The following is a 13,879-nucleotide window of genomic DNA, read 5'->3' as shown; positions in this document are numbered from 1 at the left end:
AAAATTGTGCAAGTTCAGAAAGGCGCTCAGGACAGGAGCTGCTTGTCCCTTCAGTCAGGCTACAAGCCAGAAGCAACCCTCTCACCACACATTTTGGCAATGAGGCCAGCTGGGACCGAAGCCCAGGACTCAACCCACGTTCCTGACCACAGCTGGGACATGGGACAACCTCAGGGCTGGCTTCAGGCCATGCCCAGCAGTGCCTCACAGCAGCCCAGGTGCCAGCACCCAAGGAAGGGCTCTCCTCCAAGGTGGCCAATGTCACCTGGTCTTTGGCAAACCAACCTCAGGGTTCTCATGGGTAAAATCTGATTTTGCACAGGCATTACATGGGTGGACCCATAAGTCTCAGAGATATTCTCAAATACTAAATCACAGAATGTCCTGAGTTGGAAGGGACCCACAGGGATCATCGAATCCAGCTCCTGTCCCTGTACATGGCAACTCCACAGTTCACACCATGTGTCTGAGGGCATTGTCCAGTATCTTGAACAGTCCCAGGCTGTGACTACCTCCCTGAGGAGCCTGTTCCAGTGCTCCACCACCCTAATGTAACGTAAAAGAATACCAGTAAATTTGGACCAAAAGTCTGTCTTGAAGTTATGATGGGTCGAGCTCAGGCTCCCTTCCCAACACCACCAATTCTGCCCCACAGAAGCAGCAGTAGGAAAGAAGATCCTTCCTCATCCTCCTCACACTCTGCTTCTCCTTCCCAAACTGCTCACACCAATAAGGCCACAGAGAAGAACAAAGAATCTGTTGTTCTCCCCCAGGTAACTCAAGGACATAACATAACCTCTATTCAGTAGACACAAATGGAATGCCCCCATTTCTGGGTGATTTCAGCCAGTTTTCAGAAAGTGGCTAGGGCGAGCTCTTCCATGCTGTTACTAACAATCTCACTATCACTGCATGTTCTGGAAAAGCACCAGCCGTGACCTACGAATGTTTCAGCTGTTTCTGCAGTGACACTCAGAGCATCCGAAACCCCAGAGTATCTCACAAGCTCTTCTCAGAGGTCTCAGTGAAGTCTCAGGCCATTTCTTTGCCCTGGATCCCATTTTCATTTCTTCAGAAAACAGCTGGCATACCCCACCAGACAAACCAGAAACCCAGACATCTCTCTCACAGTGGGCGCACAAAAAAACCCACATACAAATGTCAAAACCCTTTGAAAATGTTGCCTGCAACCAGAAAGCTGGCAGCAATTTGAGGAGCACTGTATGCAGAGAAATAACTGTCCTCAAAGAAGCAAAAAGAAAAAAAAGAGGGGGAAAAAATTACTTGCAAAAATAGAACTACTACTCCATAAAAATTAAAGAAAGCTTGTCTGGCAGCACAGTAACCTGCTCTTCAGCCAAGGAGTCCTTGAAATGGCAATGACAGTGACAGGAGCCCATCCAACATGTTGATCAAGCAGCTCCAATTAGGAGCTTTGTTTTGTAACCAAAAAAAAATTAAAAAAACCCAGCAGTTACAAGTGAAATTCCTCAGTGCAATGGAAAATATCTGATTGAATGATTTATTATGACGATTATTGCTGCATTAGCTATTTTTACTGTTACAGTGCCTTTCACCCGAGGTGCTCGTCGTTCACAGAAGCAGCGAGAGGGGAAGGCAGAGCAGCGATGTGCTTTCATCTCCCTCACATCTGAATTCCTGCGCTGCCCAGCTGCCTCCCTGGGGAGGAGGCATCCTGCTCTGGTTTCACAGCGATCTGCAGCAGAATATTTTCAGTATGAGATACAGGCCTAGAGAATGCAGTTTCAATAACACTGTTGTAGCAATAAAAAGGAAAAAAAAAAATAAACCAGACTGGAGCGATCAACTGCAGAAAGACAAGCTATGAAAGGTGGAGAACCAGCTGCAAGGTGCACGAGCCATGGCTTTAAGCCATTCCATTCTGCCAGCTATGTTGAGCACGCGTGATTTACGTAAGCAAAAATTTCACGCGGCATCTGCATTTCAGAAAGAATTCAGCAGCTCCACCCTGTGTTTTCATTTTGATTCTTGTTTTTAATTTAGTGGGTTAAAAAACTCTTAGAGTTGATTAGCAGCTGTGGCTAGCAATAAAATGAAATGACACCACTGTTCAGAATAATATCGTTCAGCAACAAGATGCCAACCATTTTTTACACATAAAATTCGCTTATACTGAACTCAAATTTTAAAAAATATTAAATGTGCTAAAGCTCAAGCGCAATAACTAAAAACATTGAAGGGTTGGGCAGGGACCTTTGCAACGGTCTGTAGATCCAAAGCCATACCAGAGGTAAAACAGCAGCCACTCTCATGTATCCAAGCTGTTCTTATATTGTACTGCTTTCACTTAAAACGAGGTTTTACAGTCACTAAAGCTCATGCAAAATACTAGAGACATGCACTCTGGTTCAACTAAATCTTCTTTTTTATTTTGCTTAAGCATGTTTCAATTATTGCAGGTCACACAAAAACCGATGCAAACGTACAATTAATAAAGTTTTTAAATGGAATACAATCAAGCCCACAGGCCCGATTTCCTAACGTATTTAGGCTATATTCCTCCAATTTCCATTTCCCAGCAAAATACATGGAATATTAACACACTGAGATTCCCACAACATTAATTTTAATGGTAATTGTCTTGAAGCACTTCCCCCTAGCAGTACTATAAAAAGGTTTTGGAAAGGACTAGAAGATGAGACGTTTAAGCACAATCCACATAGCCAAAAAGAAAAAAAATGAATAGCTACAAAGTCTGGGTTCTGATCACGAAATACAATGCACCTACCAAATTATTTGTGAACTGCGCACAAAATGCTCTGTTACAATCAATGCTGAGAAATTCAGGGAAATGTGATAAGGCTGTAAATTTTGTAATTCAGAACAACCTGGTCAAAGCAAGGGACACTTGGCACATCTATTAATGATGATGCTTCAGCAGATTTATTTCCACAGCCTGCAGGAACATCACCTAGAAAGGCTAGAGGATGTACAACCTCTACAATGCCATGTGGTCACCATGAACCTGATCTTCAACCCACCAGGGACTTTCAGGTCTGCAAAGCCACTATAAGCTTGACTTGCAGGCTTGATTCTCCAAGTGCACAGTACATCCTCAAGACAGCATAGAAAGCAGTGATCCTCTTACTGACGAATAATAAATTAACCACAAATGCAAAACAAAAGAAACAAAAAGTTAATTAATTTAATTGTGCATATTGGATGCAAAAATGTCTCCAGGGAGATGTGATTGACCCAAGCAGGGTCTTCATAAGGACCAAGGGTTACACACCAGGCAGGTCACAGCTTGGCACTGAAGCTCCATGTCTGACTTTACAAGGAATTTAGAATTTTAAAAAACACCCTGGTCACAGATTTGATGACAAGAACACACGGGAGTCAAAATGTGCTCCAAGATTAAGCCAGCTATAACATTTGTCAGTGCCAAGGCAAAAAAGACTTCTCAACCACAGGAAGAACAATGCCCTCATTTTGTTCTAAGGAGGACAAACGCAGTTCCAAGGAAGAAGACAGAAATCTTCACTTTAGTCTCTAGTCTGAGAATGGTAAGGGTTGTTTTGGGGGGGTTTCTTAAAGGAAACATTTTTCTCCCTGTGCTTCCTTCCAGGCTGTGAGACCTGCTGCGATGACACCATTAGCAGCGAAGTCCTCACTGAATGCTTTGCTGCAGTCAAAACCAGTGAAAGCCAACAATAAACTGAGAATGTATGTGCAAAGTGACATCTGGCTCCAGGGGCTGGGGACAGAAGGGCAATTCAGCATAGGAGGAGGTGACACCCCACAGCTGCCCGGGCAAGGCAGGACTGACTGCCACGCAGCCCCCACCACGGCAGCCTGGCCTGAACCACAGCCTGGTCAAAAGATCACCCACATTCTTACACAGGCAGAAATTCTCCAAAATAATTGAAAAAAGCAACGCCTGCCTAACAGCGACAAGACGGAACTGCACTGTAAAATAACTCCCCCGCCTTGCATATGCTACTGATCAAAATTGCCAAGTTATCCCAGTCTTGCCTTTAGAACAAAAGATTTGCACATGTTTCACGTGCAAACTAACACAGCTCTTGGCTGCACTGGACTTAAGCTCTACAGCCTGTCCCCAAAAGAAGCACTCTAAGAACCACAGCTCCTCTCAGCCCAGATCTGAAGAATTCTTGCAACTCAAAGCATGCTGGCCAATCCAAAACATGCTGGCCAACACCAGATCATGGAATTGTAGAATCAACTACGTTGGAAAAGGCCTTTAAGATCACTGAATCCGACCACTAACCCAACACTGCCAAGTCCACCTCTAACCTATGTCCCTAAGAACCTAATCTACACATCTTTTAACTACTTCCAGGGATGGTGACTCCACCACTTCCCTGGGCAGCCTGTTCCAATGCCCAACAAACCTTTCCATAAATAAATTATTCCTACTATCCAATCTAACCCTCCCGTGGTTCAACTCTGAGGCCATTTTGTCTCTTCCTATCACTTGTGACCTCTAGGAGCGAGCCATTCACTTTCTCTTGTTTTAATCATATTACATCCATGTTAGAGAAATCAGCTAAGCCAAAGCACTTGCAAAACAGCTGTAAAATGTTTCTGATATAAGCTGCATGTCTTCTTCCAATAAATTCAACATTTGTAAAGCGAGTATTCTTTAGGCATTCAAGCAAACTAATTTCTACTTACTGTTCCATGGTAGTTCCTGTACATTGGCATTTTAAGGATCTTTGTCAAGTAGTCTTCCAGTTGTTTCTACAATGAAATCATTGAAACTTTAGATAAGATGCAGGAATTTTCAAGAAAAAACACAAACAAAAAACACATAAAACAAACAAAAAAACCCAACCACAATCCAACTGTGTGGCATTAAGAAGCAATCAAGAAATCAGACACTTTTCAGCTTGAATGTATAAATAAATACACTATTATGTGCTCAGGGAAGATTATAGCTCGGCAGCACACAGTTGGATCACAGGCTGTTTACTGTTCACAGATCTGTGTTTGTATCTTCCACCAGCAGACCTGTTGCTTGGCACTGTCATTTTAGAGGTCGATTTTCTTGACCAAGCCCAAGTTTCAGAACAATTCTGAATACCACACCAGCCTCTGCTGTTTCTGACCCACACAAATTTGCTTTGTGAGAAAATACAGCCTTGGATGCAACTGAGAGAACCTATTTAACCAAAACACCAGGTTCACGGGGTGGGGGGCATGATGACCACGCTGCCCTGTCCCAAAGCCACGGGGAGGGCAGTGGCTGCTGGGCCACCAGCCACTGGAGAGCCTGTCCTCCCCAGCCAGGAGAGATACTCTCTTCCCATTCTCATGGTAACCAGCCAAAGAAGAGATTAAGTTGTTTGGGCATGGGAAATTGGGCACACAGGACACAGTGGCAGAAAAAAAAAAAAAGAAGTAACAAATTTCATTGGGACCTTCGTCCTTCTCCGCACCAGCATCAGAGCACTGAGATAACCACCTGGGCAGCAGGGTATACATCCCCATGGTGAAAGCTGTGGGATTCTCACAAAGGAAACCAAGAGAAAAAAAGGGAAAAAAAGGATCTAGAAAACATTTTTCTTCCTCTTTTAAATGAACATGTCTCTCCTGAAACTTCCTGCACAGCAGTGAAGCCATGCATGGCAGGGAGGGTTATCTGCACCGCACAGCCACGAGACACAACCTTCTGGGAGTTGAGCCTTCAGCAGCAGAAAGCCCAGGGAATGAGCAATTAGCAGAAGGAGAATGATAAGCACAGGGTGAACAAACTTACATTTTTTTTTCCCAAACAGCAAAGCTGCAATGAAGAGGTATGAAGACACCCACCCTCTTCATAGAAGGGTCCATCTGTTAACATCTGATGAAGTTACACAGAACACGTGTGCCTCGACTAAAATTAGCCGTTTCAGCATCAAGAGCCTGACTGTCATCTCCTCTTTCAGAGGAGAACGGGACTGAAATCTCTCGGATTTTGACGGCCACGGGGCTGCCCCCATCACGTAACTTGACTCTGCAAATTGCCTCTTCTATCTTTAAATTGGAGCAGGCGGGAGGAGGGAAACTGTCACTCTGAGCATCATGGTTTTCCTCAACTGCAAGAGGAAATTTCACGTGTACGAACCCCGGGAGCAGCATCCTCCCCTTGGCATAGAGAAGAATTTGGTGTTAAAGCTGGACTTGTTAAAGTCTAAGTTTGTCAAGCAATAGGCTTTAATGGTAATAAAATAAGGGCTTTGACAGTGTGTGGCTTCGCAAACAACCTGCCTGGCATCTCTGCACCTCAGGAGCCCCCATAGTGTCCCTCTGCCCCCCAAAGACCAAGCCGGGCGCTTACCCTCCTGCTTGAGAAGTGTTCCTCCCGCACCGTGCTCTCCGCCGTGTGTGGCAGGCTCGGCATCTGCCTTGGTTCTCCCCTTTTGATGGATTGTCTTCTCACTGTGTGACTGGAACGAAAAACAAACCTCAGCATCAAGTCCCAGTGCTGCAAGTGTGTGCGTGCCTCAATATGTAACCCTTCTGTGATGCTTTTATTTTTCCCCATCCAAACTCTTAAAAACTGAGAGATAGGTGGGCAGGAAAGCAAAAAAAAAAAAAAAAAGGGAAACAAGGATTCATTTAAAAGAAGCCAGTATGCTCCAACTGGCACACAAATGAAAATACAGAGAAATATCTGAGTTCTCAGTTTGAATTTTGTTCTGTGTGTCCTTTTACCCTTTTAAGGAAAGGGAACCCAAACCCTAGTTTTAGAGCACTACGTTCCCCCAGCCCTTAACCCCTCATAATTTCACCTTTCCCTGCATCCTCTTCCCACATTCCCCACAGCAGGATGCTCTTGCCGACCCACATCATGTCTCTTCCTGTGGCTCCCCTTACTCTTCCAGCCTCCTGAACACCAAGGCCAGCCCAGGTAGGGCTGACAACCATGCTGGGGAGCCCCAAACCTCCCACATCCACCCCATGCCAGCAGAAAGCTGTAAAGCACCAACAATTTCCATTAGCATAACCCTTTCCCAAGTTCAAGGCAAATTCAGCTCAAAAGCTGATGACCTGGGACCCAAAGTGCTTTCCAGGTCAGCAGAGACGCTTGCACCACTTATAAATGTTAAATACGTAGAGATTACATATCTTTACTATAGCTGCTAAATATTTGCAGAGACTAAACTCTGCTGCCTTCTCCTTACAGCAAAGTAAATAGGATCAGTGAAGCCAAACCAATACATTGTTAAAAGAGAAAAGATTATCACATCCTCCCAAAGCCCAGCACGTCTGCAAGGCTGGACACTCACCTCCTGGTGGGGATAGGGATGCGCACGAAGGCTTTGTACCTCAGCAGCTCCCTGTGAAACTCCTGGAAGTGCTTGAACTTCCTTTTCACCTGCCATGTGAACTCTCCATGGGTCAGCTCGATGGTGTAAACGTTGGGGCTTGGTACCTGCAAAGGAGAATACCACCACAAGGGCTGAAATAAGTCATCTTCCTGCAGCTGCTCATCTAAAAAGCCCTCATCCAAGTTTACTTAAGGATCACTCTGTCTCATAATTTCTTGTTCTTCCTTATTAGGTTTTACAAACAGACAGAAAACCTCTTGAGCATTTTTCTGAGACACAGGCATTCCTGCTTCCTTAGCCCACAAACAAGTACATGCAAAATTAACACACAAGAAGTATTTTAATACAGTTCTACATAAATTAAATTAAAATTCTGGAAATTCTGACCTTCTTCGTGGAAGTAAAGCGTTCCACTTCCAACACACGCACTCGAACAGGACATCCCGTGAGGTACGCCTGCGTGCCCGGCTCTTTGAAGCCCCGGGTGTGATAGATGGCAGAGAAGGGAATGGACACTGGAAGGACCACAAACCCCATTAGCTCAACAATCTTGTAACCATCAAGGAGCGCAAGAAAGCCAGCAGATAGTTGCCATACTTCAGCATAAGAGCATTTACACAGCACTATTAATTCCACTAAAATATACCAGGTTTTATTTAAGAGAGCTTAATGACAGAAGGGACTTGACTTGCAAGAGCTCAAGTGCCAAGAGTAATGCCTCCTAGTGCTAAACTTAGGGCCAACATCTGGGCTTGGTAAAACCGCTGAGATTTTACCCTGTCAACAGATTATCTGTTACTAAATCCAGGGGTGAGAACATATGGGTGCTAACCCACCAGCGCCTTTTGGGTCATTTAGCACCTCCGAGTCGACCTCCTCCCCCTCGAAGTGGAGCTCCCTGGTGTCCAGGCTCTCGATGATGTTGCTCATGTCTGCAGCAATCTTCTTCAGCGACGACGTAGCTGCATGGCTGTCAGCTCTCAGGGACATCTCAGGGACCCGTGTGCCAGAGCCACAGGGGGCTGGGGAGGAAGAAGGAGGAGGATTATCGTCTTCCTTTCTGCAACACCTCAGCACAGCAGGCCCAAGGGAAACCCCTGGCAGCATGTGGCCTCATCCTCCCTCCAGCCCCACACCCACATTCATCCCAACTATCCGCATCATAGAATCATAGAACAGTTTGAGTTGGAAGTGGTCTTCAAAGCTCATCTGGTCCAACCCCCCTGCCATGAGCAGGGACATCTTCACCCAGATCAGGTTGCTCAGAGCCCCGTCCAGCCTGGCCTTGAATGTCTCCAGGGACGGGGCACCCACCACCTCTCTGGGCAACCTGGGACAATGTTTCGCTACTGTCAGTGTAAAACAAATTTCAACACCCAGCCCTGCAGCTCCAGTAAAGCACAGCCCAGAGCAGCGGGAGCAGCAAAAAAGCAAAGGTAGCTGCAGGCTATAAAGAAAATATCCCCAATGCCAGTGACCACAGGACTCATATGCTCCGGTTGTACTTTGAGATTGAAAATACAATATATTTCACTTTCCAGCTATAAAAACCTGCAGGGGGTTGGCTGCAGCTTGGGAGTACCTTCGCATATCGACTCCAAAAGGGAAAGCAAGGAAGCTTCAGCATCAACTATCCTGGTCACTTCAGCTATCTCTGTAACAACAACAATGCACTAGAAAAAGCACAAACTATATTGATGCCTGGTCAAATCCTAAACCTAATTCCCAGGTTAGGCTGCACAGATGAAAAGCTCACTGAGAAAAATCAGTAGGTGTTTTTGTTAAGTGTTCTTACTTTTATTTAACTAGTGATATAAACTCCTGGCATTATTAAGATTTCCGCTGTTTCTATGCACCTTACACAATCACCATGGTATCTGTGTGTCTTGTTCTTTCCCATGGCTCCATCCTCCCAGCAGGATCAAAAAAAAAAATAAATCACAGCCAGAAGGGCTCCCACCCACAGGGCAGCGTGGGGTCAGGGTCCCACAGAAAGACCGAGAGCAACACGGGAGGACACTGCAGCTTGTCCTTACCCCTTAAACAAACTCCCAGGGAGCTCATACCCATTATACTGCCCAGGCGGCTGCCGGGGACCAGCCCATTACCACTTTGTGATGGGGATTAGAGCAATCAGGCAGTGGCACTTGGACATGTTTGCGCACTGGTGACTACGGCACTTCCCACCTTTACCCCCATCCACACCAGGAGTCTGAGTCAGGACAAAAACAGAGAAGGAAGAAGAAGAAAAAAAAAAATAGAGAAGAAAAATAATCGAGCTTTCAGCACTTGTGTTTATTTGCAAAACTTGTTCTTCTTCCTCCTCCAGGCTCTGCAACTGAGCACGGGGCTGCAGACCCAGCTGCTGGTCCCTGCAACCAGCCAAGCTCCAGCTCCTGGGCATCTCCCTGATAAAAAGTCCCTTCAATCTTTGTTCTGCTCTGCAATAAATGTCACAGCTCGACAGCTACACTGAAAAAATATAGATGGAAAAAAGCGACAGCATTTTACAGCAGCCAACACAAGGATCACCATTTATACTCATGGAAGCTCTTACATTGTGTCAAAGAAAAAAAAGAAAGCAACATTCCTGACGTTAAATTCTACAAAGAACACTGCAATTCCTCTCGAGTAAACTCCATAGAAAGAGCGAGATATGCCGTAATTTGGAAATAATTTAACACTTTAATAATTCATGTGTTTAGCTGCTTTTGAAAGAACAGTCTTTATTATCATTTCCTCTTGAAACAAGTACATAATTTTATTACTACATAAGGCTGATATTATGTAAGCTCAAAACCATGTTAAAAACAGCTGCCTTCAAAAAAAAAAAAAAAAAGGAAAAAAAATCCATTTGCACACAGACTTGAATCAAGAAAATCAAGAAAAGCTGGGTCAATCTCCTCTCTGATACCAAAGTAAGTGAAGAATCAACAGCTTCATCATGGAAGCGAGGGCTCCAAGGGCCTTGGTGGCTTTGCCACCTTCCACTGGTGCCTGGGAACGGCTTTAGGACCAGATTAGGGGTCGCTGGGCTGGCATGTCGCTACAAAATATTCACCTGAATAATTAATATACAAACCCACACGTGTATCCCCCCAGCTACCTCATTCCCCTTCTGCCTGGGGAGGGCAAAAAAGGAATTTAATCCTCACAGAGAGGAATGCACTGAAAGGCAGGACAATGAAGTCATCAGTGTTGCCTGCAGCAGGAATTTGGCGTTATCACTGCCCCACACCTTCCTCTCCACAGCTGGAAGGAAAGCCATTTCTCATGGCCAGAAGCTTTACACTTTATCCATCACTAACAACATACTGCAGGGGACTTCAATCACTTGGAGAGCCTAAGGTTCATTTTTTTGTTGTTGTTCTAGCAGTGAAGTCATCCCACCAGATATAGGTTGGCTTTGGATGTTTGATTTTCTCCCTAGAAAGTAGGCATAAATTAACAGCACTCCTGAGAGGGAGGCCATCCCACCAGGCTTTCCAAAATAACCCTGAGGGGTGGCAGAGGGGACACAGAGCCCAGAGGTGACCCACACCAGGCAGCAGCGCTTACTCACTCTGCACCGACACATACAATAAAATCCTATCTTATTTCCTGTTCGGCACTCCATGCAAAGAATTTTTGGTAATCTATAGCTGTAGGACTAGAGGATATAAAGCAGCACCTTGCTTTGTATTTCTTCTGTCCGTAATTTTTTTTTTTTCAGCCTGAAGAGATGTGCTTACTTCATGGAAACTTGATGAACTTTCCAAAAGAAGAAGTTTGCTTGGTCAAAGAGAAAACAAGCCCGAACACACTCTGTATGTGCTATGCCAGCAGTTACTCTTGAAGAAAACCAGCACACAAATACCACATGGACAGGGCTGGAGAGAGAGCACACGGACAGAAGCCAACATGGCAAGGATGTGCATCCTCCTCCTCTCCCTGCCGTGCCAGGTACAGCCGGGCTCCTCTTGTCAGATTAATTGACGCAGTCTGTTAATGGATAAACAATTAACCAGTGTCCGCAATGACTATTTGCTAAGGACCACAGCAGGGCTGCATAACTCAGGATTTTTTTTTAAAAAAAGCTAGAGCTGTTTTTGCAGCTGGCACAGACAAGTCCTGGGATAAAGCAGAGTCCAAACCCAGCCGGACTTGAATCAGTCCCCACAGCGAGATTCTTCCTATTAAGATTAAAGCCAGATTATGTGCTGGGGAGGGAAAATGTGACTTTCTTACAGCCTAGCCAGAACTAAAGAACTATTTAATCTCCTGGCCAGGGCTTCCATGCAGACACAGTTTGCATTCCCATAGACAAGCTGAGGAACGCGCCTGGGTTAATCTGCAACAAGCTGGGTGCAAACACGCTCGGAGCATGGTTACCCGTGATTCAGCAGGAAAATAGAAGGGCTACGTCAAGAAGTCCCTGTCTATCCAGGGCCTCTCACTGCTTGCACTAATGATGGACTAGAGAATGGGCTTATAAAAGTTGCTGATATTGTCAGCTTTGGAGGCTGCAATTACTGCAAGGACAGAGAGACAATTCAAATGATACTGGAAAATTGCAGAAGGGTGGAAATAATCCTATGAAACTTTTTTAGAAATAAGTGCAACGTTTCAGTATTAGGCTCATGTCATCCAGGATAGAAAATAAGCAGCAGTTTGTTAAAGGAAAAAAAACAAAAAACCAAACACCAAAACAACAAAACAAAAAGACAGACCAAGGTTTCAGGGGGCCAAGAACCAGCAATCTGAACAAGGGCAAAACCCATGCCAAGATACACAAACAAGGCTACTGCCTACGCACCAAAAAGGAAGATAAGGTGCAGAAGAGTCAGATCTAAAGCATTTGACCCATGAGAACACGGTGTCAGAACTGAAGTTACTTCGCCTCAAAAGGAACAGACTTGGAATTAACACAAAAGCAGCCTGCAAGCGTGGAAAAGACAGCTGTGAGCAGGATGGACAAAACTCTTGAACTAGTAGAACATCTACACTGGAAAAATAACAATTGCACCAAGAATTAAGGTTTCAACTACAAGAAAAATGACTATAAATAAAAAAGTTAACTATATTAATCCCTGAGCCCTTGTGAATGTATTGCAAATGCCCAGCTCAATCCTGCAGCTTCACAAATCTGTTATCTATTTCTGTTATTTGCCTTTTTGGTTATGCTTTAACCTCAAGTTATTTCTTAGGGGATCATATTATAATCTTAGGCTTTGGGAAAGAAACAGCATTTTTCTACTTGTTACATAGGACAACAAAAGCACTGCTTTAAAGGCATGGAAACTGGAAGCCAGAAAATGCATATTTTAGTAAATATTCATGAACAGTTCTGTGTTTTGAAGACATTCAAGTCCTGATGTAAAAATGTATGCAGCTGGTAATAGCACAGACTACCTAAAATTTGGTCAGCACAAGTTTATTCTCTTACATGTATCGCCGCAGATCTGCAACAAGCTGAGACAATTACTGCTCCTTAACGAGGTTATGATGCTGACAAGCACCATGTAGAGCTATGAAACTGAGAAAGCCTTCGTTTGGGAAAAAGGGGAGGAGGAAAGAGAAAATACATTGAGTAAAAACAGGCATTTCCTGCTAATGCCTCCCAGGGTTTGATGCTCTACATCAACTCTCATCTCCCCGGTGAGAAACTCTGTAACCTCTGAAAATTACCCTCATTCCAGTTCTCATGACATCTCTCCCAGTACAGTGACCTTTTGATAACGGCTATGACAAGTGACCTCTGTTCCCATACTCGGCTTTGTCCCCGCAGGCAGCGCCGGTGGCCGGACCCAGGCAAACCTCCCTGACCGCATGGAGCAAAACAGAAGCGCTTGGGCTAAAAACAGGGCAGTGAGATGGGGTTATTAAAAAGAAATAAACACCCAAACAAAATTGAAATGGCTTAAGCCATGAATTACCCCTCTCCTCCTGCTGCTGCCAGGAGCCTGGATGCCACACGGGCATGGAGAGCCCAGATGAGATGCCAAGGAAATCCTACACACAATGCCCTCAGTGGCTATTTGCCCCTGGTGAAGGTTTTCCATGTAAATATTTCCATGATTTCTCACATTTTAAACCTAAAATTTGCTTTAGACCACTCCTTCATGGAGAAATACCCTCAGCTGACAAAAGCCCTTCTTGAGGAGTTATTTGCAACCCCCAGGAGGAGCTGGGCTTGTCACGAGCCCCAGATTTACACCCTGGGACGTCTTCCTTTCACAGTCCTTGGCTGGTGTCAAATCTCCAGCGAGCACCCAGGAGATGTCCCCCAGGCTCCGTGTCCCCACTTGCAAGAGGGACCCTGCTTTTCCAGCCCAGAAAATTCACATACCCATACAAAGCAAAAAAGACATGTACTTGATTTTACTTTGCAGTATACTCTCCCACACTACTTAATAAAAATACAAGGGCTCTTGTAGATGGCAGATAGCATGCTGCATTCCCTAACTATGAAATCAAAATACAGGGGAGTTAAAAAATACTCAGCAATGACTTATCCCTACTCTTGAGTACACAGAAGCCACTTAGCCAGATGAGCAAGCGGTCAGCACAGCACATAGAGA

At 44.8% G+C, this 13,879-nt stretch overlaps 1 protein-coding gene across 4 annotated transcripts in view; it reads right to left on the bottom strand.

Moving 5' to 3' along the window:
• The window catches only part of PLD1 (phospholipase D1), a 76,364-nt gene that overhangs the window by 39,119 nt on the left and 23,366 nt on the right, over positions 1–13,879 (bottom strand). For all 4 annotated transcript variants that reach the window (XM_065073844.1, XM_065073845.1, XM_005512011.3 and 1 more), the window contains 5 exons: positions 8,156–8,341; positions 7,707–7,834; positions 7,278–7,423; positions 6,326–6,434; positions 4,681–4,746 (listed from right to left, as the gene is read on the bottom strand). In XM_065073844.1, the coding sequence (XP_064929916.1) occupies positions 4,681–4,746; positions 6,326–6,434; positions 7,278–7,423; positions 7,707–7,834; positions 8,156–8,309 (603 nt within the window). In that variant the 5' untranslated portion in view covers positions 8,310–8,341. The remainder of the gene's footprint in view (positions 1–4,680; positions 4,747–6,325; positions 6,435–7,277; positions 7,424–7,706; positions 7,835–8,155; positions 8,342–13,879) is intronic.

The sequence above is a fragment of the Columba livia genome, chromosome 9 (genome assembly GCF_036013475.1).
Source record: "Columba livia isolate bColLiv1 breed racing homer chromosome 9, bColLiv1.pat.W.v2, whole genome shotgun sequence".
In the NCBI taxonomy this organism is placed as follows: domain Eukaryota; kingdom Metazoa; phylum Chordata; class Aves; order Columbiformes; family Columbidae; genus Columba; species Columba livia.
Note: the sequence above shows the minus strand (reverse complement) of the source record. Positions and strands in the feature narration are given on the sequence as shown.